At 41.5% G+C, this 27,750-nt stretch overlaps 2 protein-coding genes across 2 annotated transcripts in view; both read right to left on the reverse strand.

Moving 5' to 3' along the window:
* Positions 1-13,503, reverse strand: part of ABCB5 (ATP binding cassette subfamily B member 5) — a 59,703-nt gene extending 46,200 nt beyond the window's left edge. The window contains exon 1 of the mRNA XM_040593791.1: positions 13,397-13,503. The gene's annotated coding sequence lies outside the window, so the exon portion shown is untranslated. The remainder of the gene's footprint in view (positions 1-13,396) is intronic.
* Positions 13,504-13,517: 14 nt separating this feature from the next.
* ITGB8 (integrin subunit beta 8) overlaps positions 13,518-27,750 on the reverse strand; it is a 68,800-nt gene continuing 54,567 nt past the window's right edge. Inside the window, exon 15 of the mRNA XM_040593794.1 lies at positions 13,518-13,630. Coding sequence (XP_040449728.1) covers positions 13,541-13,630 — 90 coding nt within the window. The 3' untranslated portion in view covers positions 13,518-13,540. The remainder of the gene's footprint in view (positions 13,631-27,750) is intronic.

Below are 27,750 nucleotides of genomic sequence, written 5' to 3' on the forward strand. Positions count from 1 at the left end.
CAAGACACAATCCTTGCTGCAGCAGGAGAGAGGAGACACAGCTGTGCTGGTGGGAAGTCCAATAACTGGCACAGCACTTTGAGTCCTGGTTTTGGGCCAATTAACATGGAGTTATGTGCACAACATGAAGTGGTTTTACAGGTGAGATTAGACATCTGGTGATTAGCAAATTCTCCTTGCTAATGAGGGAGGATTAAAATTCTCTTTGGAAAATTACAGGTCTGCACTTGGCTCTCCTCTACAGCCTACACTGGGAATGGGATTCAGCTGACAAACTCAGACATCTACATTTATGCAACTACATGTTGATGCTTGCACGTGTATGTCCAAATTCCCATTGTAGTCAACAGGAGTCTAGTCAGTAATGTAGATATCTCCTTTAAGGTGAGCTGACCAGTTCTCTGCACTGGATATCTCACTTGCTCTATAGACTAGATCTTCACTGACAGTAATGGGAGCTGGACAGCTTCTTTACAAGCAGACAGACATCTAAAATGACATGCCTGAATGTGGGAACTGTATCCCACCTTGAATGTAAGGGGTACATCATGGCAGTTTTGCAAATGTCTACCCCATTTTTTTCCCAGGTGAAGACCTGTAAAGAAGATGGTTCAATAAGCATGCTATTTGTTTAAATAAATGAAATCCAGAATCCATTTAGATCTAGCATCCTCTTGAAATGTTGCACTGGAGGAATCACAGTAGTCTTAGTTGACATTCTCTCAGAGCCCAAAAAATGAGGTTGACTTTCGGATAACTGTGCTTCTTGCTCTCTGAGACTCAGTACATAAGGCTCACTCTTTCAAAAAAGAACATCTGACGTTGTTAAACCTTGCATAATTGAAAGCTGTGCTTGTGGTTGTTTTCTTCTGATGATTTTCATTTCACATGCCAACATGTGTTTTGAAAACATTATGAGTTTAAAGTAACCAACAACACTGAAAAAGTGTGGTGACTTTGGTAAACATTAGGGACTTGTGTTTAGTGATTTGGGTATTTACATGCCAAAAAGTCATGTGGCTTATTGTGTCGATGGTCACAGACATGAAAAGAGACTAGCTAAATCCACAGTTTTAAAACCATGTATAGTAATTTCTCCTGATTAGACGGTCTATTTTATATAAAGCCAGGAATGTTACTGTGTTGGATAAAATTTGTTACTGCTGTCTTCATTAAAATGTCTTCATTGATGAAGAAAGACTGCTGTATAATAGGCAAGACTTATCCATTAAGGTAGATTTAATAAAATAAAATAAAATAGTATTTATCTACACCAATATTGCCACTGTAACTGTCAAGAAAGAGTTATTGAGTCGAGAGCCAAGGACAGAGGTATATCTTGTTTTCCTTTGCTTTGTTTCTAAGTATCACAGTGATAGTTTAAAGCATGTTATGACTTTAAAATTCCAAACAGGTGAATAGTAGTCTTTCTAATGTATTTCTGAAGTATTTCTAAAACGATGTTGTCATGACAGCCTCAGTATTTCTATGGCATTGAATGGAGTTCAGGTTATTTCTTCATGGTTGTCATGTTGTGAAGGTGACATCTCTTCCCATGGATTTCGGTAGGGAGAGCACCTTGCACTAAATGCAGCATTCAAGGAAGTTTTCAAAATATGTTTAAAATTATTTTGTGGGCAAATTAATTTTTATGTAGCTACAAAAAGGCAGGGGCTTTTCATATATTGTTTTATCAAATTATATTCTCCAAATGGCTAATTATTTTTATACTCTTCAAAATACTACATTTCAAAAGCTTTCCTAAAAATATAGCAAAACAAACATTCAAAGTAGCTTCCTTAAGACAGTATTTGAGTACAGGTGAGAAATGAACTTGGAAAATAAGGAGTGTTATTTTATTACCAGCAGCTGCTTTTATATGTATATCTGAATTAAACTAAATAGAAGTTCCTTCAGCAGAAGCTAGAGGGTTCACAGGAGAGGCAAATCAGATGCTGTAGTGGTTGATTAAGCCTTGATTCAAGGAAGTGAATATGGGGGATCAAACTGATACTCATCACAAAACTTTTCTTATGTTACGTCCCTTATTCCTGTAATTACATCACTCCCCTGGGCTTATAATGGTAGGAACTTCGCCCTGATTTTTTTAGAAAACAATTGTTAGAATGAGATGGTCTAGAAAGTTATGATTTGTTTGCTTTTTTAGCTTTTCTACGCCTAACTTGCATGGTTCTGGGCAGATAATTTTCCTCTCCCATTTATTAAAAACAAAACAAACAAAAAAAGGATTTCATTGAAGTAATTAAGTATGTATTTCTTTATTTATTACATGGAATTTATGAAATAAAGCTTTTGTGATCCACAGAAGTGCTGTGAGAATCCAAAGAAAGGGTGAAATGCTCAGATTCTGCAGACAGAAAAGTCAGATGTGTACCTGATGCTAAATGCCAGGTAGTAAATGAAAAAACCCAAAACAAAACAAAACAAAACAAAACAAAAAGCACCCCAAAACCCCTTTTCTCCTGAGAGGGTGAAATGTGTGGGTTAAAGCTCTGTAATACAAATTTTTAATTGGGAATGGCAGTTGCCCACAAGAGATAATCCAGCACTTCTATGGCGTTAGCAGGCATGTTAAAGCCAAGGTCAAGTTTCCCACTGAGCAAAAGAAGTTATTAATATGAGTATGCTCCTTTCAGATTTGCATGGTCTATGAAAGAAGCTGCTGACCTTTCTCAAGAAAGCACAGAACCATACCAGGCAGGTCAGGAAAACCTCTGCAAATCTGGAAGGCTACAGCAGGACATACCTTCAGTTTACAGTTCAGATAGTTCAGATAGTAAAGCATTGCCTATACTGTAGACTGTGGAAGAGCTACTATTGTGTTTTATGAAAAAGTTGCCTCCCATCCTTCATCTGCTTTCCTGTATGTGAAATAATTTCTTTAAAAGAGAGGAAAAAGATCTCAGTATCTGAAGCCAGCAGTGTTCCTTAGTTCAGTAGCCGCCCTGCCACGACAGTAAAGCAGTAAGGACACACTGGTGGAAACATTGTAAGAAAAAGCTGAACAAGTTTGTGAATTATCAATATGCAGGGACACGCGCGTGTAGGAACACGCTCAGCCTGGCTTTGCAGCAGCCAGCATTTGCAGTCTGGCCTCTAGCTGAAACGTGATAAAAAATGTGAAGGGCGATCTAATTAAAAAGCTTGAAACATTGCGCTGAGGTCACTCCTGTTTACCTTTCTCTACAAAAGGCATGCCCTCTGTTGCATGCTATATAGTAATAAACAACCCTATAGAAAGGCACAGTGGAAACCAAGATACCTCCTGCTCTAATTCCCAGAGCTATTCTTTCTCCCCTCTGTCTTCAACCTCAAAAAGCTCCTCTTTTCTGCCACCACCAGCCTCACCAGCCTTCTTGGGCAGCTACTGGCAGGGCTCAGCTGTGTTTGTCCTTTGTGCCTCTCAAAGGTCACCAAGGGCACGTGCCCTTGCTGCTACTCTGTGTGCCACCAGTGCAGAAAAAGCAGTCAGAGGATCAATCTTGACTCCGTAAGAACTGGCAGAAAAAACCAAAAAAATCACTGGGCATCAAAGGAAAATCCACATATTTCCCTCCTCTCTCTGATCATGTTTAATATTCACCCATTGCCACCTCACAGTGGGAAAAATTTTGTTCTCAGAGCTGTTACTACTTTAATATCTTGAGTTTTGATAACGGCTGTCATCTGAGACTGAAGGTGTTTTGCAAGCATTACGTTATTGACTGGGTTTCAACTTCCTAGTGAAGCAGCAAAACCTTTTATCTCCATTATTTTACATCAAAACCCGGGGAACAGTACGTGAATAGAGGATCAGTTAAGTCAATCATAGTAAAATAAACCTTGCCAAGACACGTTGAGTGCTGGCATTGAGCTCCAGCTACAAAACCAGGCATTAAAATCTGGAAAGTTGTTGTAAAAATATAATTTGAAGTAGCCAAGTGAAATATTGGGATATGGTGTCCCTCTCACCGCAGAGCAGTTGAGGGTTATGGGCTGGTGTGGGATATGCAGATACATATGGTGACTGATTTGACCAATGTTTAGTCTGAACTTTGCTACTAAATCTCGTCTTCATTTAATATGACAATTATTAGAATTGAATTGAACTTAAAACTTTTGATGACAAATTACTAGCAAATAGACTGGAAATTCATACAGTGGCAGGCAGATAACTAGATATAACCACTAACAGAGATAAAATGCCTCCGTCCACCAAAGGGGCCATAAAGAGACAGGGGGAGCACTTACTGATTTATTGGGGGAGTCAGAAAATGATAAAACAAAACCACAGTTCCTGTCTCTTCTTATCACTTAGAATTTGCAATTATTATGCAAGAGGCATGGTACCTACCCTCAGACCTTCATTCGCTTACTGTTATTCTCTGCCCTGTAGACTGATTTTGTACGCACTGAGCAGGAACTTCCCTTGAGCCAGAGAGAAAACTTTAAGTCAGATTTCTTAACTGCCTTATCTGTTTTACAAACCCCTTACAAAATGCACTATCACTGCTTATCAGAGGGTGGTTTATGTTTAATATTTTCAAGAGATAAAAGGTTATGAACCAGGAACCTACCCCTGACATTAATACAAGATGACGGAAACAGGGAGTGGGGTTAATTTCAGCTTACTTTTCGGTATAGAAAAGCTGCCTTTTTCCATTCCCATCACGACATAATGAATAGTCATAGCAAGGCATTGCAATGAGTAGGACACATGCTTTTCTGATGTTAACTAATTAATCCAAACAAACATCGCTGGCAGAGGGGCTGGTCGAGCTGCACAGCTGCCTAGCTGTGCAGAAGATAAAAGAGTGGCCGTGGCGCACAAGGCCAGTATTTAGAAGCCAGTCATTGCTGGGTACAGCTCAGCTGATCTCGTTTTACCAGGTTGATGTGCAGCAGCAGGCAGAACAGTCTTCACATTGCAATGGGTTTTGCTGCATTGTAAGTCAGCCCAGGGGAGGTATGCTTACAGCACTGTAAGCAGAACAGGGTCCATAACATCACAACAAGGTTATGGATGTAAAAGGTTGTAAAAGGTGGCAAAAAGACGTAAAAAACTTAGAGGTATAGTCTGTCTATTGTCTCAGTTATTTCCTTTCTAAAAAGAAATTTTAGACACTTTTCTAAATTTTTCTCTATCGTAGGCTACAGCTTTAGCTGACACAGGCATGCTTTTGTCCAGGAACAAGCACAGGGAGGTGGCAAGATCAACATTTTGTTTTTTAAATTTTGGAAACTGGTATAATTTCCCCCCAAAAAACCCAAAAACTCCAGAGCTACCAGTGAAAAAATATTGTTTTCTTCTTACCAAAATGATAACGCTTTCAGGGAATTCATACATAATATTGGTAACTTGCCACCCATTTCATACAAAAAAATTAATTTTCCATACAGTATGGAGTATTTCCAGGCTTAGTGGTAGTGTGTTAATGTTTGTTGAGTAGAAATGTCATGAAAATTATAACTTATTTCTAATAAAATGACCTACCATAGAACTTAACTAGTTGTCCTATAATTTAATATGTATAAGGATTTAGGATTATTGTTTACTTCTCCATAATCAAATCTTTTACATATTCTGATACGTCTATGCTTAAGAAATGGGAGTCTGAAATACACAGTAAAAATGACTTTTCTACCATTGCCTCCAGCACCTGGGAAAACTGTGCCCAGGAAACTCAGACTTGTTTCATGTTTCCTTAGAAGGGATCCACAAAGCTTTCTCTCCCCTCTTTAAAATAAAGTATCAGTTCCAAGTTGTCCTTCTGACCTATCTTCACTGAAACACATTCCAGCCAAATTTGACATCTGTTGTATAACACTTGAAACGTTTTTCCTATCAGTGTGGCATTTCAGCTGGATTTTTTCAAAAGATGCTAACATTTTTAAAATTTCTTTCTTAAATTATCCTAGTGGCTAATTTCCTTGTTATTTCCAATGTCTACGTTGGCAGGACTTTACCTGTAAGAAGGTAAGATTGACTTTAGTGTCAAAATAACTTTAAAATGACAGGGTCTCTAGACAGCAGATTTCTGAAATGCATACCACTTCCTAAAAATCAAATAGCATCAGAGGAAAATTTATTATTTTTCCCTCATAGACTTTAGATAATTTCAAAAATCTTCTGTGAGCCACTGAGATCTCCTTTATTCAATTTTATATATATTTCAATTATTCCATTTTTTATATTTTAGTTCAGAAATGCTTCTTCAGAGGCATGCAAGACCCAGTCCTTAAATATTTGCTCTTTGTAGAATGTGTAATGATGAAAGGCCTAAAGAAGAGGAAGACAACTGAAGGCTGTGACAAGGTTTGCACAGGTCTTGCAGCCAAACATTTGTCAGAACCGGGTTTTACTCCAGGGTTACATGAACTCTGAATGCAGCAAGTTCTTTGTTAAAGGGAAAGCAGATTAAAATACAATGAGATCTTTCTAAAATTAATGACCTTAATTAATTTCTTGATTAGACCACTGATTTCTTATGTGAGGAAAATGTGCTAATTCTAGAGTACCTGCCATTTATTAATGCATTTGCACACTACATGGAGAAATGCAAGTCAAACTGGAGTAGGTGCAAATTTGCACAAATCTTGTGAAGGAATGCCTGGTCAAGCAAAGGGGGTGAGCATGAAGCTTTGTTTGAAGAAAAAAAGTTTAATGTGCAGTGAAAATTTTCTCCAGGATCTGTTTTGCTTTTTGGAGACAGCTGTCCCCCAAAACAATATATTATCTTGTCCTAAACATGGCTAGATCGCAAGATGACTTTATGTAAAGTTGACTTTATGTCATGCAAAGTTTGGGTGAATGCTTCCCTGCTAGTCAGAAACTTTCTCATGCTTCAAGATCCTTTTCCAGGTGGATCTTTAGGCTCCAAAGCAAAATCCCTAGGGATGGCTGCGGCTTTGGCTATAATGTGTAGCTGTAGTTATTGGAGGCACTATTGGAGGCAGATTAGTGGCAGATCTAAACATAAGTGCTACTTAGAAATATGTGCTACTTAGAACTTCAGTCACCTCCTGGTCCAGCCTACAGGATTGATGGAGGTGGCCTTGATACATAAATGAAACAGAATAGTTTGGCTTTTTAGTTAAGCTTGAAACTCATGTATTTAACTTCAAGTACAGCAGGACTGTATGTCTTTTTCTCTCCCACACAAGTAGTTTGCATAATTTTTGTCCATAAGCTGTTATCAATGATTAGCATTAGTGTGTTTATCAGTTTTGGTATAACAACCAAAAATAATAAAATATTCATTTGCCCTTGGGAAAACAAAGCAGAACCATTCATATAAAGCATTAAAACATGGTTTGCTCCATTTACTGTGCACAGTTCCTGTCTCGTGGAACATTTGTTTCTTAGTATTTCATGCCCTAGTCATCAGGTTAATCATGAGACCTCACTGGCACTGAAAAAATCATAGGGCTTTCTAACTTTGTATTTATTATATGTTCAATACCTGAAAGAAGATAGAAAACATGGAAAACAGACTCTACTGTGTAAGTCACGTAAAGAGGAGATGGCCAATTCAGAGAACTTGCAGACACACTGCACACTTTCAGGAAACTAATGAAAAGGAGCAAAAAAAAGGAGTAAAAGAAAAAAACAGCCCCAAACAAATGAAAACCAATGGCCCAGAAATGTTACAGCAGATAGTGCTTTTCCTGAAAGTTAATCATTTACTGCTGTTGCTTTCACTGAAATGCCGATTTCTTTCTGATGCACCATTCAAATGTTAGATAATGGAACTCCATGACATAAAATAATGTATTTGGGTTTATCCCAAACTCAGTATCCAGCATTTTTGGAGGTTTGCTTAAGTTGGCTGTCTTCTTAGTTAAGTTTATTTTTCATATCTGCTTATCTCAAAATTGAAGGACCCAGCTAGCATTGCAAGTAGAAAAGCCAAAATGCTGTCGGAAAAAATTATGCTTATAGTATTTCTATATCACAGAGTGCAGTTAAATCTCTAAAGGAAGATTGCTTTGGAAAACTATAGCCTCCATTTGCAACCTGAGGATGTCCAGTTAGAAGTGCTTTTCAGGTTGCACCACAGTTCATGGTACAATTCTGTAATTATATTATTCAGGAAGGATTTTTCTTTATGCTGAAATCAGTTGGAGGGGAGCAGAAAAACATGAAATATTCTTGAAAAAAAAAAAAAAAAAGCATCTTCCTTCTTAATTTAAATGATCCAAGCCTATATAGTCACAGTTAGCCTTCTACTTATGTATTCTGAGAGGAAGAGAAAACCAACCCTGCAAAGGCTGGTCCACAGATCACCTTGCTAAAAGCACCTGTCTAGCACCTGTCACTTCAGTCTAGCAATCCTGTCACACAAACAGTTTTTAAATTGCAGCAAAGTAACAAATTCCATGGGATAGTACATTTCAGCCAGATACCAATGCCTCCTACATTACTGGAGAAAAAATTGTTGAACCTACTTGCACCTGCAGAGTGGTGCAGCTGACAGCAGCAGAGGTATTAAAGGATACTGTGCTCTATGTGATTAATGAAGGAGGCTGAGGTTAATATTGTGGAAAATATTCTGTTAGGTAATGAGCATATATGAACATTTCTTAAGTACTTGGTCATATCTGGATTGATGCTATTGTAAATGATTTTTGGGGCTGGTTTTTTTTTTTTTTCTTTAACAGGAGGCCACATAATGCAACAAGCATGTAGGAAGCTAACACAAAGAGGCGGGCAATTGTAGCTGAAGGGTGGAGGAGAGGGGAAGTGCTGGTGTGCAGAGAGGAAAGCTACGTAGCTTCAAGGGCAGTGGCAGCTGGCTGATGTGGCAGCTGTGTTGAAGCTGGCTTTTGATACGAGTAGCCTTGTCAGGTTCTGCATTTCCCATTGCAGGCAGGGGATGCTTGGGATGCATCAGCTTGGTTTGTGTAGCTTGAGCCATTCCAAATAGATTTTTGTTACATTTTTGAGAGCACATTAATTTGACCAAAAAATATTAGAAAATACTATGATCTGATGAAATTCATACCTTATGCAGCTTGAGATAATATTTACTCCATGTTATCTGAGCTGATACAGCACTTAATGATGATACAAAAGTACAGGCTGCTTTGGATTAGTCATTAAAGTATGGGTCTAGTATCAACTGGAAGACCTCTGAGGGATCCCCAGAAGAAAAGGGGGAAAAAGAAGGTTTGCCATAATAGAAGGTTTATCTTTTCATGTTAAGGACTCCAGATGAGTAGATTAAGTATTGTGTAAATGCCATAATTAACCAGTTTTTCACATTGACTGGATTTTGGGCTGTAAAAAATAAATCAAGAAATTCACTGAAAAAGTATACGGAACATATGCAGAAATAGCTTAGCTATTGTTGGATGAGTAAAATGGGAAAAAAAAGAGGAAGCTCTAAGAGGGAAAAATTATCCAGCCTACTGTTGGGTGAAGTTTAGAAAGCAAACACATTTTCAGTCAGAATTTCTAGTGCTGTACAAATAAGCCCTTTGTGATAACGAGGAACCATAACTTGAAAATATGAATGGGACTGCATTTGAAAAGGAACAACACAAAATCAAATCAAACTTCTCACCTGTTCTGGTGATTTGTACTTTTTTATTGAACAAGTATCCCTGGCATTTGAAGCCTGGAGTTTTCCCAAAGCCTTCCAGTGCCTCCAAACCACCACAGGACTTGTTCAGTTTGATGAGGCTGGTTAGAAAGCAAACTGTGCAGCTGAGCAGCAACAGGATCAAGCCTTGCGCTGTCTTTCTGAGGTCTGGGCCCTTGCTGGGTGGCACTGAGGTCCTGGAGACCCATCCCTGCTCCAGGCTCTTCATCTGCTGATTGAACTTAAAATACAAATACAGAGGCTGGAAGGGAAGGATAGCCTCTAGGGCTCTGCCTTCCTGTACTGCTAGCCTGGGGGTACAGCTGGCAATACCAGTTCTGGAGAGGGTGAGTGAGGCGTAGTTCACATGTTCCTTTTACTCGCAAGGATGGCTGGGGAAGTTCTCCCAACCGAGAGTGGATCCAAACTGAAAATAAGCCTTCTCTTCTACGGAAAAATGTGGCTTCCTGCTGGCCAAAACAGTTTGTAAGCTTTTACCAAGTCATACATGTACTTCAGCCCCCCTCCCTAAAAAGGGAAAATCAGACCTGGGATTTCAAAAGTAGGATATTTTGATTTTCTTCAATTCTGGGTGATGGCTTCTTACATTTTTTCCTCTGATTTTTTAGAAATAGATTTTTCCTTTCCTTTTTCTCCTCAAATATAGCACTCTAACACTTTTTTTTTTTCCTGGGGAAACAAGTCCAAACTTCTGTCAAAAAAATTTTTTTCAGCTTCTGGGTTGTTTTGATAAGAGAATTTAAGCTTGGTTTGGCCCCCAAACCCGATTATTTCCCCAAACCTGCTACTGTACTTTATTCAAATGGAAAGAAGAACAATTCCATCGTTTATTTCTTTTTTCCAATAACTTATCAACAACTTATTCACTAATTGTGGAGAACAAGGCTGGGAGCCCATTCACTGTTGAATTTGCTTATAGTATGGTGAGGAAGAACTCTTAATGGAAAAAGCTGGGTTTTTTTCAAGTGCCTAATGACTAGTGGCTGCTGTGTGGTGAATGTTTGAAAATGCCACCTTATACTTGGGAGCAGACACATTTGTCAACGTTGTCACTGGTACCTGTGATTGCATTTTGGACAGGCACAGCAGACTGTGCTGTCCAGTATGAATGGCTGTATTTTTCTTCAGAACTCATAAATTCAGTGTCAGTGGGGGAGGAGAGGAGGGCTTCTTGCACAGCAGGTTTTCCAGTCCTACAGAACAAACTACCTTCAGCTCTGGAAATATCTGCAATTAAAAGCAGCAATGATGTGGGAATAAGCTCCACATCTGCTTGCACTCAGCATTTAATCCACCCTGAGGCAGGCAGGAACCTACCTACTCACTGCCAGCAAAGCCACATCCCTGCAGCTGACCTCAGACAAGTTCTTGTTCTTGGGTGTCCCCTGTCACAAATTCATTGCTGCCTTGCCCTAACTTCCTTACTTTCTCTCCCTAAAATTAAACACTTCCTTTTCCTACCTTGTGTTAACAGATTTATTTAAGTCATACAGCTCCATGTATTGCATCTGACATGAAAAGTCTGGATGTTGGTTAGGGCATCTTTCTGCCACTTTAACAGAAGTAAAGGAAATACACTGATGCAATCCCATTGTCCTTGGTAAAAGACAACTGGATTGCTAAACAGCAGTGTTCGATGTGGTGCCACCAGTTCCCAGATCCTGCCAGAAAATGCTCAGAAATAGCCTTTGTTCTAGTCTTTAGAGAGAAATTAAGGCAGCCCATTAAAAAATAATAAAAAAGTAAATGAATAACCGATTATGTCACTACAAGTTCCTAAGCCTGTGATTTTATCTCAGAAGAAGCTGGCAATGGTTCTGTGCCCATTTTATTTTACAAAAGGATTTTGGAATTAAAAACTCCATTAGAACTTGCACAGTCAATTTTTGCAGGCAGAAAACTTTCAGCTGAACTTTGTTCAACCTGTTTGTTGCACATGCATTTTGTGCTAGTGACATGACAGCAGCTACAAGAGATCATAGGCAAACCGAGCCCATAATGCTACTCTGCCCTTGGGATTTTCTCTCCTGTCCCAATGCTGGCCTGATGGTGATGTCCACCAAACTGACTGTTACCAATTTTAATTTACAGGATCAGGGTGAAATGTCTATTTGGACAGAGGAGCTCCCAACGGTTTGGAAGGGAATTGCAAGAGAGGGAACTACATATCTGTGTAATTGTGGGAGATATCTGCCTCTCATTCAAAACATAAATACTTTTATTTTGCGACACTTTTGATCCATGGTAAAAATTTATTTGCCCAGGAACTCCTACAGTAAGGTGAGCTAAAATTTGCATTAACCTTGCTCCTTTGTGCCTGGTTTCTCTTTTTACTCTGCTGACCTTACCCCAGAAAATCTTCATCGTTTTGCCCTTCATCTTCACATTGTATCATTCATGGTGATGAGTATTCGCAGTGCTGGTACTCTCACTGTTTTGGACTAGCTCAAATTAAAGCACTTTGGTGACTTAAAGTGTATCTACAGAAAAAGGCCTGGTTTCCACATTGCTCTGCCCCTGCCCTGACACAGCCTTAGCCCCATGATGTTTCTGTATGCAGTGTGACATGCTCCATGGGGCGCGGGGCCTCTCTTTCCTGCTGGTGATCCACCTTGGACAGTCACCACTTGGCCTCACACATGGAAGCATGTGCTAGTGCACATCTGCCCCACTGCTGGGTTCTTTCTGGATGACCCCAGAAGGCCTACTTGCACTTTGCTCACCTGAGCCTGGGGACCTTGGGGCGAGTCATCCCTAAATGGGACAAAGGTATTTCCATAAAGATCTCCCATAAAAGCAGTATGAAATTGTATCAAACTCCCTAAGAACAACAGAAAATCAAACCTGTCAAAATAAATAGCAATTCATTGAATCAACCAAAATCAGGCAGAAATGAAGCCTGCGAGCTTTCAATGGGAGAAATTTTTTTAGAAGCCATGAAAGCTACAGCAGTGCTGGGGCTACTTTGATCTGTAAGTTACACCGTGTGTGGTTGTTACTAACATTGACTGAGGATCATCTCTCAATTAGAGTTTATGCCTCTTGTAATCATTTGTAATCATTTGCCTTATTGGTAACTCCACCTGTAACCAGACTATGTGTGTTTATGGCTCATCATGGTTAGGCATGTATAAAAACCAGTCCTTGAACCAACACTTTACACATTAGATGTTGTCAGGGGCAGAGGAATAGTTTTAAGGAGACGACTTACAAAACTCCTTGCTTTGTCATAAGAAGGCCAATGCCAGATGTGGTGGGCAAAAGCCTGTACCTTTTAACACTATCAATTTTTTAATAACCCATAGCTTGTCTACTTAATTGTTCCACTTCCTCTTCAAAAGGTTAGTGATGCTGCAGGTGTGGAAGAAGGCAATGAGAGAATGGGAAGTTTTGGAGGCAGCTTCATGAAAGGTTAAGGTCAGGTAGCCTCTTACAAATTTGGATTATCCTTCAGGTAGTCTGCTTCTCTTCACAGTTATGTTATATAAATCAGTAATCACAGCAACAGAAATACTTCTAGGAGAACAGGACTGTTAGAAAGAATTTGGAGAGCTGTTGCATCTCTGAGACTCTGCACCAGTACTGAAAGCAGGCAGTAACTGCTGACTGGGTCTTGAGCTTTTGATGCAACATACTACTGAAGACTTTTAAAGTAAAGCCATAATTTCTCTAAAAGTGAACATGAATCCCTAAGACAAGAGAATCTTAGACATGAAAAGTCCACTGGAAAACACAGCAGGAAAATTATATGTGGGACAACAGTACTACAAATGAGGAAAAAGTCTATTTACCGTAACCTTAGATGGTGAGTGAACACGTCACCAAGTAGCTGTAGATCTGGATGTGAACACGAAACAGTGCATCCAAAAGCAAGCTTGTTGCTGAGTTCTGATAGTTTATTCCTGAAGCTGCCTTCCTGTCCGAAGTGTTAGGAGTCAGAGCTGCAATGGGTACGCATGCTCATTACTTCTGAATAATGAGACAGCACAAAAAGAGGTTTGGCATCCTCCCCTGGGTGGTGACCACTGCAAGAGAAATTAATTACTGAGAGTAATTTGTGTCAGAGTAACTCACAAATACTACTGCCACAGAAGAATTCATAGCCGGAAGAGGACAGAGAATCATCTCTGATTATTGCCTTTGACAAAGTTTCCTCCTTACAAACTTGATATCATGACAATTTCTTTTTACAATAAATGAAAACATCCATTTCATGCTGTGCTAATAAATGTGTCCTGAGAAGAGGTCAGGCTTGGCTGTTGTCTTCTGCTATAGATAAGTCAAAGATGGGACAAACATAACAGTCCTAGAAAGCATGAGCCTGACTCATCACTGTGTTTCTGCTTTTACAGAGCAGACCCTGGAAGATGGCCCAGGCATATCAAAACTGTTAGAGATTAGTTTTAACTTCAACAGGAGTTCATGCCTGCAGAGCCAAGAACTCCCTGAGAAGGGACACGGGCAGCCAGGCTTAGGAAGGCAAAAAAGAACAGGAAAGGAGTGGAGGGACTTAATTAGAGAACCGTGAAAACCCAGCACACAAGGAATCTGAACACAGTGGGGTAACAGAAGATACGCATAACCCAGTGGACTGAAAGCTCACCCATCTTGCTTGCAGGTCCAGCCTAGCTCTAACCTTGCATCAACAGGGTGCATTTATGAGGCAGGGGGCGTTTAGCATGCCTTCTGCCCCTTCTACTTTCTTGTCACCAGGCACACAATTCATCTGCTAATAATGCGCAGCCACAAGGGACCGCACCAGCTTGGGGTGGTATGTAAGATTATGAAAACCACTAAGTATCATGAAGAGACCGGCTTTGAGTTTTTTCTGGGTAATAGATACCATGGAGAACTTTCAAAAACCCCAAACTCCTTTATAGGCCTTTCAGGAAATGTCCCCCACCAAGTCTAACACTCAGGAGTTCATGCAAATTGGAAAGCTCCTGTAACAACCTCCGTGAGAGAGACTTGCTCTAGCTAATCATCAAGGCCTTATCTCCTTCCTACTCAGAGCTGACTCAAAAAGCTGTGCCAATGCTTCTAGCAATACGGTGAGAATGGACAAATATCCCTACCAGCACTTCTTTTCATTTGGCTCATTATTAACTGCATGGCCAGGGTATTAGCCATGTTAAAACACTAGTACCGCTTTCTTCTCTTGGTGCTAAATATGATGAGTGCAGTATACTATAGAACCATAAAATACTCATCTAGGCTGTAAGAAAGAGTTAAGCTTTCCCAGACCACAGTAGGTCATCTGTCCAGTAAAAATTCTTCAGTAAAAATTCAATAACATTTCTTCAAAAGGTCTCAAACTGATTTTTTTTTTCTCCTTTGATCTGAACCATGGTCGTTGCAGCAAAGCTGATCTCAGCCACAAATCTGTTTCCACACCTGGCTCCAACTTCAGCTGGATTTGATCAACGTGCTCCATGCAGGAGGGGTGGCAGAGGTCTGCCCGACAGACACACGCTCAGTGGGAGTGAAATAGTGACGACTGTCAGCGCTTTCCTTCTTCAAAGGGCTCCGGAACAGTGAATTCTTCATCTGCCCTGGGAGGCTGGGTCTTGCTCTTGGGGAGGATTTTTCTTCCCCCTCTGCCCCCCTTTATCTATTTCTGAGGATAGATTTATATATATTATAAATAATATGATACAATGTAATATATACAATACAACATAACATAGCATAACATAATATAAATAATCTATATAGAGTATATTGTATGTAATCTTTCTCGCATGTGAAGAACTAGTGATATTTAAAATAAAAGCGGTAGTATGAACGTTCTTTCCAGGTGTGGAGGCATGGTGTGAACAAGCACTGTTTTGTAAATGCGCTGCGTGCATCATGGGCAAAGTATCTCACACAACATTTTCAAAAGCGACCAGTGATTTTGCTGCCTTGTTTTTAAGAAGCCTTGAAAATGCTGGATTCTTGCCAGGAGAAAAGTTGTTTGAAGTCCTTCTTAGATAGGCCCTCTAGAAGTCGACACTCTCTAAATCTATAGCCACCTTCTAAACTTCAGGCCAAGATACAATTTTGTTTAGATCAAAGAGTTTCCTTGTGGGAAAGCCTTCCTGTGTCTCTGTAGCAAAAGGATTATCAGCATGTTAACTAATCTCTCGTATCACAGCATGGCGGAGTACTTCAGGCACTGATGTGCAGTGATTCATGTCCCCAGAAGGCAGGGCAGCACTACACAGAGATTTCCCTGGAAGTTCTTCTTGGCATAGGGGAAGTTGCTGCTTGTGTTCAAGAAAATATGTTGGGAAATAATCCTCGAAGAATCACATTGAGATACAGTGAGTCACGCCTATGTTGGGAATGCAGTGGAGAAGGGGGTTGGGGAGGACATTCCAGAATGGGGACTGGATTGGCTGCTGTAGCTGGAGTCCGGTGCTTTGCTTGGGATCACAGCATGTGTTTATGCCACTCCTGGAAGGACTCCACAGCTGGACTGTGCAGAGACCAGGAAACTGAAAAACTGCAACTAGAGTCAAGTGAAAATAGATGACGGTCTGTCTGTTAAGAGAGAGGTGGCCAGGCATTCCCCTCCCCTTTGCTGCCAGGGTCATGGAGAGCACAGGGCTCCTGTAGGAGAATCAAGCTGTGATGTACGCTGGGACGGTGAGATTTCCCTTCGTGAGCTGCACTCACAGCATGAGGACCCCGCTCTATCTTGATGACGCACTTTTTCTCAAGGTGACGGTCCCTGGGATGTGCAACTTTACCTGCGCAAGGCTACTGTTTCAGGGGAATGGAAAGTCTCAAAGCACAGTAGTAGGAACAAGGAGCCAGCATAGTCCATCAGAATCCCTTCCCCTTCTTCAACACCATAGCAACTGCGTAGCGTTATGCATGTTTGAGCCTCTTCCCTTGCATTTCCCCTCCACTGAGCACCTTCTGCTTGTTACTTCCTTTCCCATGTGCTGCTTTCGTCCAAATCGGAGGCTTCACGTGGATGCCAGAAATCGATTTGCGCTATGAGGCTTCCCCCCAAAACAGGCTTGTGGTTCATCAGCAAACCTTTGCAACCAGGAAGCTCCTTCTTCCTCAGCGGTGAGTACAGCGGACTTTGGTTTGGAAATGAGAAGACCTTTCCCAAGTTGTGACTCATGGCCATGTTTCCTGTTGCACTCCGTACAGACTCAGGCAGCACCAGATCTCACCTTGTCTCCACAGAATTACTTTAGAAATTACGGTGGTGAAATGAGTGAGACTGATCGTATAGGAATGTAATCATACTGCAGGATTCTTTTGTCATACTCTTTGCCCCCTCTGACTTTTCCTTTCAGTCACAGAGATATTTCACAAACCAATTTATAAACTCAGTTACGGTTATTATTACAAAAAGTTGTACTGGGAGCACTTCAGCAAAGGTTCTGCCATGGTCTGTGGGCACAGCAGACCAGCTAGGTCAAGAGCTATGTTTTTCTTGGCTCACTGTTGTCAATGGTCCGTGACATTTGATGATAGGATGTGTAGTAACCTGTAACTTAATCTCTTATTAATCCAGAAGGGTATATGGCACATCTTTCTTCTCTTTTGAGCCTTCAGCCTGAGTAGGATATTAGAAAAAAAGTGTGACTAGAATAAATGTTTTATAATGTATTAATGGGATGCAGCAATAGAATGAACATTGTAAATTACAGTAATTACGGACTTTCTGAATAAGAAACAAGAAATACCAAATGGTCATGTGGAAGGAGAAGAAATGAGTTAACCTAGCTAGCCACTGGATGGCACAATTGCTCTATTTAACTATTGCAAAACTGGGTTGTTTTTTTCTTCAGATGCAAGGGAATAAACAAATCAAGCCAGGTGCAAGGTAGTTATTTACAGTCTAATAAACCAAACTAGAAAACCAAAGTCATACACCAAGTAGGAAGTAGAGTTTGTCATTGCACTATTTATGATTTCCCGCAAACACTACTGCTTTAACAGATCAACCAAAACAACTATTTGAGCAATTGAAATAACACTGAACTTTGTTTTCCCTCCTGCTTATGCAGCTCCAATGTCTTGAGAGTCATGAAAAAAAAAAGAAAAAAGAAGAAAAAAAAAAATGGATGAACATGTAGAAGTATAAAGGACTAAGAAAATGAAATTAAGCTTCTTGACCAAATACTTATTTTTTAAAAAAAATAAGTTACAATTAATAGGTCTAAACATTGAAATTATGAAAGTGTCCCTGATTTCCCAGTTGAGTTTTTTGAAACATCATTGCCTATTTTGTTTCAAGGCCTCTGTTTCATGGTGTTCAGTGTACTGTAATTACTTGATTTTTTTTTTGCTGACATTCTTTGGATCCACACCTTTTTTTCCTCCTTGCGGAAAAGCGGGTAAGATTTCTGTAAGTCATAACATGTAAGGCTATGATGTTTACCTCCAGTGAGATACGTTGGTAGTTATATAAGCAGTATTTCGAAAAATGCAGACATATAAGGATGATAGTCAACCTTGGGAGTACAATAATAATACACAGCAAGAGCAGCAGCATCCTTTTGATGGGCTTTACTGGCAGCCTGTTGCTCATATGGGACCCCTCCTCCCCAACTCCATTTTCAGCTGTGATTTTGACTGTTTTCATGGGGAGATACAAACCCAGTGACAACTGCAAAGTGGGTGGGCACCACTGTTTGCTCAGATCAACCACACAGAAAAGCTTAAGGACTGCTGATTTAACTTTTATTGTGGTTTTCTGAAAAATAACAATTAAAAAAAAGCAGGAGAAAGAGAGATTTGCACGATCACATAGTTTTTCAGTTGGCCGTTTGCCTTTAATAACTTCTGAAAGATGACAGCAGCCTACAGTTCTTAAATATAGAAATTTCTCCCAGTTTGGGGTGGAATAAAACGGTACCTGGGGACAGAAGACATGGAAACAGCAGTGTCCCCTTACTGTTTCCGCAAGCTGGCTGTGGCTGGCCTGTCAGCACACCAGCCTGACGATCAGCGCATGCATTGCTTCAGCCTCTGGTCTGCCACCCAAAAAAACCAGGGACACAAGAGAGGCTGCTGGGGTTAACATGGAAAGATGAGGAGACTTCTGGTGGATGGAGACTTCGTCGGATCCATGACTCATTTTTTTTGACTTATTTTAAAGTCTGAAAGGTACAATCAGTTGCCTAGTTTCAGATGCACATCAAAATACAAGGAAATAAATAACAGTCCCTATGAAGGCTGTAGAAGCACAATGCCGTGATGGAAAGGCTGAGAGTAGCTCCAAGGGTTCGCATGTGGAAACGGTGGCACGTGGCCAGTTCCAAATCCCAGAGATACTGCTCTTAGAGCAAAATAAATTCTTTAATAGGCATAATTCAAAACCAGAAGAATAAACGGTATTTGTATGAATAGCTGACCGGTTCATGTGTGGAGGAGGGATCCCCTTGACAGGGAAAAGAAGTAGTACCCGAGACCTAAAACCACTGGATGAAACTGAAAAAAATCCTGTACTTAATATTACCAAAGACTCCTACACAAACCCAAGGCATGAGCATAAAAGAAGAGCTCACTTTTCTGTAAGGAGAAGAAAAGTCCTAGCACACCATCAGTCTCTAGCGCACGAGTCGGCTCTCCTATAGAAGGCATATGAGTTAGGAATCCTCATTCTTTCTCCTCAGAACATTTAAAATACAGAAAAAGAGGCAAAGAGGAGTGATACACTAATAGAGAGGGCAGCGGCTGGCTCGTGTGTATGCTGCTGAGCAGAGGGGCCGTGATGATGGGGCACTGGTTGAAGTGCCCAGATCCTGAGCTGGGGCTGGGATTCCCCCATGGGGCTCCTCCTGAGCTGGCCCGAGCTGGCCCTGGCCCCTGGCACTGCTATGATGCTCTCATCCTCCTCCCGGTTTATAAACCAGCTGCTACAGAAAGTGGGGAGGAAAGCATGATAGGTCAGAGAGGTCCAACTGGGGTTTTTTTTTGGCTGGGTGGGTCCTATGCAGCACTCTACCCTCCTGCCCTCCCACTGCTCCGCATGCATCCGTGCCTGTCTGCATGGCCCTCCCCAAATGATGGAGAGTGGGTTCCTACCTGTCACCCCAGGGTTACTACCGAATGCCCCCAAACCAATGCTCCTATTGTCCATACCATCCCAAATGGATCATCCTGACTTCAGAGGACACCTGGGGTGGGGACTGCCTTTTTGTTTGGGGCTTGTGCTGCCCACGGCACAATGGGTGATAAACCAGGATCTGGGCTGGTCTTGTGGTACAACTAGTAACCCCAGTTTGAACGGAGTTAAAGGTACACTCAGAGTTATTTGGATCTACTGAAACTGCAGGCAAAATGAGCAGGTTTTTGGTGTCCCTGAATTTAAAGCTTTGAGCATAATAGCCTTCCATTCTAGACTATCAGTGCTTATTTCTCATAAAGAATTTAAAGCAATTGTCAGGAGGATAGAGCCCATAAAATAAATATACTGTAGAGCCCTAATTTATTCTCAGAGCTTTACTGATGCCGCAACCCACAAACAGCAACAGATCCCTTTGTGTAAATTAAAGCGTATATTTGGTTACAACCATCTGTTTACAGTGCATAGCTCTGAGCCCCGATTCATTATGGCATAACTCCAGTTTTGTAAATGGCACTTAGATTAACACTGAATGATGCTTGGATGGACCTGGCTTTTTAATGTTTAATAGTTTGTTTTTCCTTAACTATCAGAGTTATTACCTGTTTCAAAAGTAACAGTTGAGTGCAACGTTCATGTCCATGAGTCCACTAGAAGAAAGGCACTGCAGGTCTCCTACCACTGCCTAAGAAAAGGACTGTGACTATGGACTAAGAGTTGGAACATGTTATAAAACCAAAGTATTGGGCAATGTATTCAGGATAGTTAATATTTTTCATGGTGTGCTAATTTGTCATGTGAATACTTAAATGTGTGATAGCTTTGTGGGATGTAAATATGGCATCTATAGGAAGTTAATGAGTGCATCTGTACTGGCAAGCTGGTGTCTTTCATGTTTTGCTTCAAAGCCATGTTCTCCTGGTCACCCAAAAGGCTCATGTCCATCTGAAACAAGCCAAGTGGCTTCCCAGTAGAGACAACTTTACTCATGACACACTGCTGTCACCTTCCCTGCAATGCCAAAATGACAGGTCTGTGCTACACAGTTTACAAGTGAACATCCTGGCTGGAGGCACAAAGGGCTCTTCTGACACCAGTGACAAAACAGTGCAAAGGAAGCCAGTATAAGCTGTCCTTAGGTGGCTACCTTCCTGGGTTGCAACATTGAGTTTCTTGTCCACCTGATGAAAGCGTAGTGTTATTGACCTGAGAGACCTGCTATTGACTTAAGTCTTGCGAGATTTCGCCCTTCCGTTTTACTATCCTGTTGCAAAGTGAACAACGCAGACATTAGAACCTGCACTTTGCCAATATGGAGAACACTGGACTCAGGAGTGGTTTGTGCCTGTTGTTTCCAGGTTAGTACACAACCTATTGCAGGATTAAGTTGTAAGAAAAAAAAAAAAAAGTTAAAAGTGTTCTTTTTCTTTTTTCCCTTTATTTTAAGAAATACCATCTCACCTCCAGTTATCTTCTGGGATCTTAAATTTCCTTATATTCATTAAAGAAAGGAAATATCATGGACTGCAACCACATGATTTGCCATCATCATGACCTGCTGATAAAGATGTGGGTCACTGGTCACCTCTCTAAGTCTCCTCCTTGCAGACCCTGCCCAGGGAATTATACATTGACCCATTGGACAGGAGTAGTTACAGAGAGGCTGAGTTTTGTAAGATGTAGCTGTTGCACTCATGCTTGAAAATGTGGAAAAACATAAGCCAGTAAGTTGATGACATGTGTTTCTATAAATATACAGCAAATAAAGTAACTGAAAGCAGGCCTGGTTTATGTTAACTTTAAACATTGCAAAGTTAATTGCAACTCTATTTTCCATTAGTTCCAATTCCTACAGGTATGTGCTGTATTCTAGCTTGAATTTTAGATAAGATTGAATGAATATGCATTAATTTAGAATTTATTTTAAAAAATGTTTTATTGGAGCTGTCCTTTACAAATCAAGTTAATAATGCTATTTTTGAAAAATATTCAGTTTGTGTCTTAATCTGGTACTTCTACCTTTCTCTTTGTTTTTTTTTTTTTTTTTTTTTAAATAATTAAAAAGCAATCTCAAAGCATCAGAGAAGGCACAGATGCAAAAGTTAAGTTAAACTCAATGCTATTCTTTAGCCTCATTCTTGACATTTTTATTACATAAGATGGGAAATTAGTACCAGATTGAGAGATCTTAAATATGTTTTTTTCTTTGAAGTATCAACATTACTGCAGTTTCACTTTAGACTATCAATCAGTCCATTTTTTGACAGGAAAAGAAAATCATTAATAAGAATATACATATATCTAGTGTATCTTCCTTCTCTCCGCCCCCCCCCGCCCCCCCACTTTCACTGTTGTAGTACCAGAGTGCCTTCCTAAAGTTATGAGCAGCATTACATTTTGCTTTGTTTATATAATCTCTCTGTTATATTCCTCTGTTTAATGTTTAAAATAGCTTGGAGATTGTAATTTGATTCTGAAATATGGTAAAATATTTGACAGTGGATTAAGCTTTCTTGTAATCATACTTTTCCCTGCCAAAATATTTTTTTCTAAACTATCAGACAGCAGTTAAGGGCTTAAGTCTCTCCCTCTGTTATGCCCATCCCTGCAGTTGTTTTCACCTCAAGAATTTATGAGAAGAGCTTCCCCTTTAGGATCCCAATTTAACAAAAAAAAAAATCTTACTCTTGCATCTCAATAGCTTAGGCAATGCTATAGATGCCCAGAGGGAGAAAACAAATAAACAGACCAAAAAAAAAGAAGAAACATTTCTGTATGACCTTGAGCAACATGCATACCCATTTTATGGTTTCTGTTGTATCAGTTCAAGGTTTTTATATGGAAAACTCAGCTGTTTTTTCCTTGACTGTTTGGTGCGTGTTAGTAATGACTTGTGGCCATGCAACTCTAGGCTACATACAGTCTCCTGATATCTTAATAGGGTCCCGCCTGCTTGGTGCCTCAGTAAGAAGGGAAAGGGTTTGGTAGGAGGTGGCCCTGGAGTCCCCATCCCTGGCAGAGCAGTGCGACAGTGCTGAGCAGACATGAACCAAGGACGTGCACCACCACTGAGGTGCCCTGCTCTTTGCTCAGCTGATGGGCTGTTAAAGCTGGTGTGTCAATGACATTTCATCTTGTGGTCTTACAATTTCTCTAGTTAATTTTTTGCAGCAATTCAGCCAGGAGAGCCTTTCTTTCAGCACCCCCTCCTCAAGTGCAGCAGTGTTAGGCTGTTCGGTGGCTGTGGTGTTTCAAGATGAGCATGGCTGGGCTCAGCCCATGGAGACAGTCACGTCTTGGGACAAGCCTGATGCAAGCTTTGCTGTCCTCATTCCACTGAAGACTGAATATGGCTTAACAGTAAGTTACTATGCGTAAATTTTACCTTAGAGATTGTAAATACACTTCAGGATCTTCTGGGATGAAAATGTTGCAGTTGCAAACAAGATGCTGCTGTAATATAAAAGCAGTCCATGCCACACTCCATTCTGCACTGCAAAGCCGAGGCACTTGCTTGTTGGTCATGAGTAAAGTGATGCTAGGAGGGATACAGCGTCTCTCCCCAGCACTGCCCAGTGTGCCTTGTGAAGGGTCACCTGAGTAAAGCGTGGTGCAGTGGGTTTGTGTGGCAAGGTTTTTTTTTGGGGGGGGGCTACAGGGGTGGCTTCTATGAGAAGATGCCAGAAGCTTCCCCCATGTCCCATGGAGGACATGCCAGCTGGATCCAAGATGGACCCACCACTGGCCAAGGCTGAGCCCATCAGCGATGGTGGTAGTGCCTCTGGGATAACATTAAAAAGGTGGGGAATAATAAAAAAAGTCTGCAGCAGAGGAACAGAAGAGTGAGACTACATGAGAGCAACAACTCTGCAGACACTAGAGTCAGTGCAGAAGGAGGGGGCAGAGGTGCTCCAGGTGCCAGAGCAGATTCCCCTGCAGCCCCTGGTGAAGCTCACGGAGAGGCAGGCTGTGCCCCTTAGCCCATGGAGGTTAACGGTGGGGCAGATCTACACCTGCAGCCCACAGAGGTTAACAATGGAGCAGATCCCCACCTGCAGCCCATGGAGGACCCCCACCAGAGCAGGTGGATGCACCCAAAGGAGGCTGTGACCCCCTGGGAAGCCGTGCTGGAACGGGGTCCTGGCAGGACCCATAGGCCCACGGAGAGAAGAACCCAGGCTGGAGCAGGTTTGCTGGCAGGGCTTGTGACCCTGTGGGGGATCCACGCTGGAACTGCCTGTTCCTGAAGGACTGCACCCCGTGAAGGGACCCACACTGGAGCAGTTTGTGAAGAAAAGCAGCCCGTGGGAAGGACTCACATTGGAGAAAGTCATGGAGAACTGTCTCCCATGGGAGGGACCCAACAGTGGAGCAGGGGAAGAGCGTGAGGAGGAAGGAGCAGCAGAGTCAGCATGTGAAGAACTGACCACAACTGCCATTCCCTGTCCCCCTTTGCCACTCAGGGGGAAGACGTAAAGAAATTGGGAGTGAGACTGAGCCTGGGAAGAAGGGAGAGGTGGGTGGAAGGTGGGTTTTTTAACAATTTAAATGTTAATAAATTAATTCCCTCAAGTCAAGTCTGTTTTGCCCATGACAGTAACTGTGGAGTGATCTCCCTGTTCTTACCTCGACCCAAGAGCCTTTCCTTGTACTTCCCCTCGCCTGTCTGGTTGAGGAGGGCAGTGACAGGGCAGCTTTGGTGGGCAGTCAGCCAGGGCCAAACCACCACGCATGGGCATGTGCGTGTGTAATCTCATTCCCTCCTCTCCCTGCCCTCTGCCCCTGCCTCCAGAGGCAAATCAGACGTGATTTCACACCAACCACAAGCACCATAGCAGACAGACAAGACCAGAACAGCTGTAAGGTTCAATTTTCAAGTTTTTATGGTCATGTGAATAATTCTGCATAATCACTTATGTGTGTCTAGAAAAAGGGCACAGATGCCAGCTATGTCTATTTTATAATATTTCATCTTCTTGCTCTATGGATGCAGTCTGTACCTGACCTTGGATGCTGCAGTCAGAACAGATCTCACGTACAGGCGAGGCTTTCCTTGGGAAAGCCACAGGAGCTATCCCGTCTGTGGAGCTGGTGCCGGTGAGGTGAGGCCAAGCACATTTTGTCCTGTATTGTTACTTTCTCATGCCTTGTGGCAGTCTCCACTTCTAGCCAATGTTGACGCTGTATAGAAAATTTTCTGCACCGGTACTCCATGCTTTGCCAACATAGGGTGGACATCAGCCTGTGGTGGCGTCTCTCATGCGTGTGTAATATCCCCTTCAACTTCCCTATTAACTGACAGTACCCTTCACATTATTTCTAAATTGCAGTTGAACCAAGTTACGCTTTGCAACTCCATGGACATGGATGATGCTACCCTGGTGTAATGGACAAACTTCAACTTAATGTGGGAAAGGGAAGATTGTGAGAAGGGATGTTTTCCATAGGAAATGGGAAAATGGACTATATGAGGAGCATTTGGCACTTCTCTGATATGTCATACATATTCCACAAGTTTTTCAAACCCAACTCATGAGTGGGAAGAGAGCATGAATTACAGAGCAATTGCATAATATTTGGTCTAATATTGCTGCATGACACTTTTAGCCTGAAGCAATCTTGTGAATTTGTATTTCAGATTACCCATGCTCTTTCTCAAGAAATCTAATTAAACTTCAAAGATGTTCCCACTAAATTGAACTCTATAACTGCAGCAACAGGAATGACATCAGAACCTTTGGAAAGGAAAAAGACGAATACTGCAAGGAAAAAAAAAAAAGGAAAAAAGCTTTTAGGAGGCTATTGACCATGGGCCAAACTATGCCCTCAGCTATGTATATGCTATTCCCATTGAAGCTAAGGGGATTTTTACATGCCTTAGCGCAGAATACAGTCCCTAGCTTTAGATAGCAAAACTCATCCATGGCCAGATGAGAAATACACATACAAAAATCAACATATGCTATAAATTTCACTGTATTTGGCTTCCTTATATAGCTATTTCTTTAATGAATATCTGTCTGCTTTGTAAAGGAGTTTCAAAATCACAGCTTTTCCTTCTCAGCAGACTCTTAGTAAACCATTGCTAGCAGAAGGCCTACCACTTGCATACAGTAAGCCTTTTGAAGTACATGTAGGTAATGGAAGGGAAGAACAACATCTTGGGAGTTAAGCAGGCTCCACATTTATCATGGATTTGCAGACCTATTCAGGTTGGAAGGAACCTTGCAAGGTCACTATTCCAACCTCCTGCTCAAAGGAGAGTGAACCCTGCATTAAACAGGTTTGCTGAGGACATTGTCCAGCTGGGTTTTGTAAACTCTGAAGGACAGAGACCCCACAGGTGCTTTGAGCAACTTCTTCCAATGCTTAATTTCCTCAGAATGAGCACTTTTCCCATATATTCAGTCTCAGTCTCCTGTCTCAACTTATGTCCATTATCCCACCATGGACTTTGGTGAAGAGGCTGGCTCCATCTTCTTGATAAACTCCCCATAGGCCTGGCAGGCTGCTCTTTGGTCTCCTGAAGCCACCTCTTCTCAAGGCTGAACAGTCCTAGCTCCCTTGGCCTCTTCTCACTGGGCAAATGCTGCAGCCCCAACCACCTCAGTGGCCTTCCAATGAACTTGCTAAAGGTTCTCAATGTCCTTCTTGAACTGAGGCCGTAAAAGTGGATGCAGTATCTAGATGTGGTCTAATGAGTGCTAAGCAGAGAGGGAGAATCGCTTCCATCATTTCACTTGCTACACTCCTGTTAATACAGCCGAGGATGCTGTTGCCTTGCTTTGGTGCCAGGGCTCCCTTCTGTCTCACATTCAGCTTGTGTCCACCAGGACTCCGAGATCGTTTCCAGTAGAGCTGCTCCCAACCAGGCAGACCCTGGCCTGGATTGGTGCAAGGGGTCAGTCTGCCCCAGGTGCAGGACATGGCATTTGCCTTTGCTGAATTTCATGAGGCTCCTGTCAGCCCATTCCTCCAGCCTGTCAAGATGTCTACCTTCATCCAAATACTCACCCCATGCAGAAAAGCCTTAGAGATTCATACTGTGGAAAATATCTTAATAGATACCCGCTGTGCTGACTTTTACTTTCAGAGTTATCCCAGTAGTCTTTTCTTGTTTTTCAATTTTCCACTTCTTGGGATTCAACAAACGTAGGAGTGCATTTGGGCCTGTGCTGTGCCAAAAGTTGGAGGAATCTCTGCCAAAATTCTTAAGATCAGAACTTTAGACTTTGTCAAAGCCTAGGAGTGAAATAATGATTTCCCACCCCCAAAGGGCCATTTCTAAGGTGATAGTCAGTATAACAGAGGATATGATAATCCTGGTTTTAACTGTTTTCAGATGCACCTTTGTTTCTGTCTCATTTTAGTTTTTGTCTTAGAAACAATCTTGCCCTTGCCAGAGTTGTGTCTAATTAAAAATTCATCTTATAATTCGGGGAGCCTCACTTACCAAATGACCTGCTTATCAGATGATACCATTTACAGCAGGACAGTTTAGGGCCCGTATATAAAACATTAATCTCTGCTATTTAGGCATAATCCCTTATCTCTGGTCCCCCAACTCTGAAATCTCTTCAGATTTCTAGACCCTTTCTCTAAGATCTACCGAGTTTGAATCTAAATTACCCAACCACAGATTGAGGCTGGGTTTTTTGTTGTTTGCCCCCTCCATCCTCCACTGAAAATACTTTTGCAGAAGTTCTGGAGATAGGAAGGGATAGATCCCAAAGGGTGCAGAATCAATGCACAGGCTTAGACACTGAAGGAGCTGTGGTGCTATGAAGCATGGCAAATGGACAGAGAAATTTAGCCACCAGGCAGCAGATTTGCTGGGTAATTGTGATGTTATAGGTACCTTCCCCATTGTGGGAAGTTGTGGACTAACTAGGTAGAAGAACTAAAAAGAAGTAATAGGCTGAGTGAGGAGCTAAAGAACATAGCTCTGTTACAGGAAAATTAAAAGTGCTGCAATCACTTCAGTTGTAAATCTTATAATCTCCTTAAATAAAATTTGTTTCAACATCCCTCTTACAACCCCGCAGGTTGTAGGGCTAATTCAATATC

The sequence above is a fragment of the Falco naumanni genome, chromosome 4, assembly GCF_017639655.2.
Source record: "Falco naumanni isolate bFalNau1 chromosome 4, bFalNau1.pat, whole genome shotgun sequence".
In the NCBI taxonomy this organism is placed as follows: domain Eukaryota; kingdom Metazoa; phylum Chordata; class Aves; order Falconiformes; family Falconidae; genus Falco; species Falco naumanni.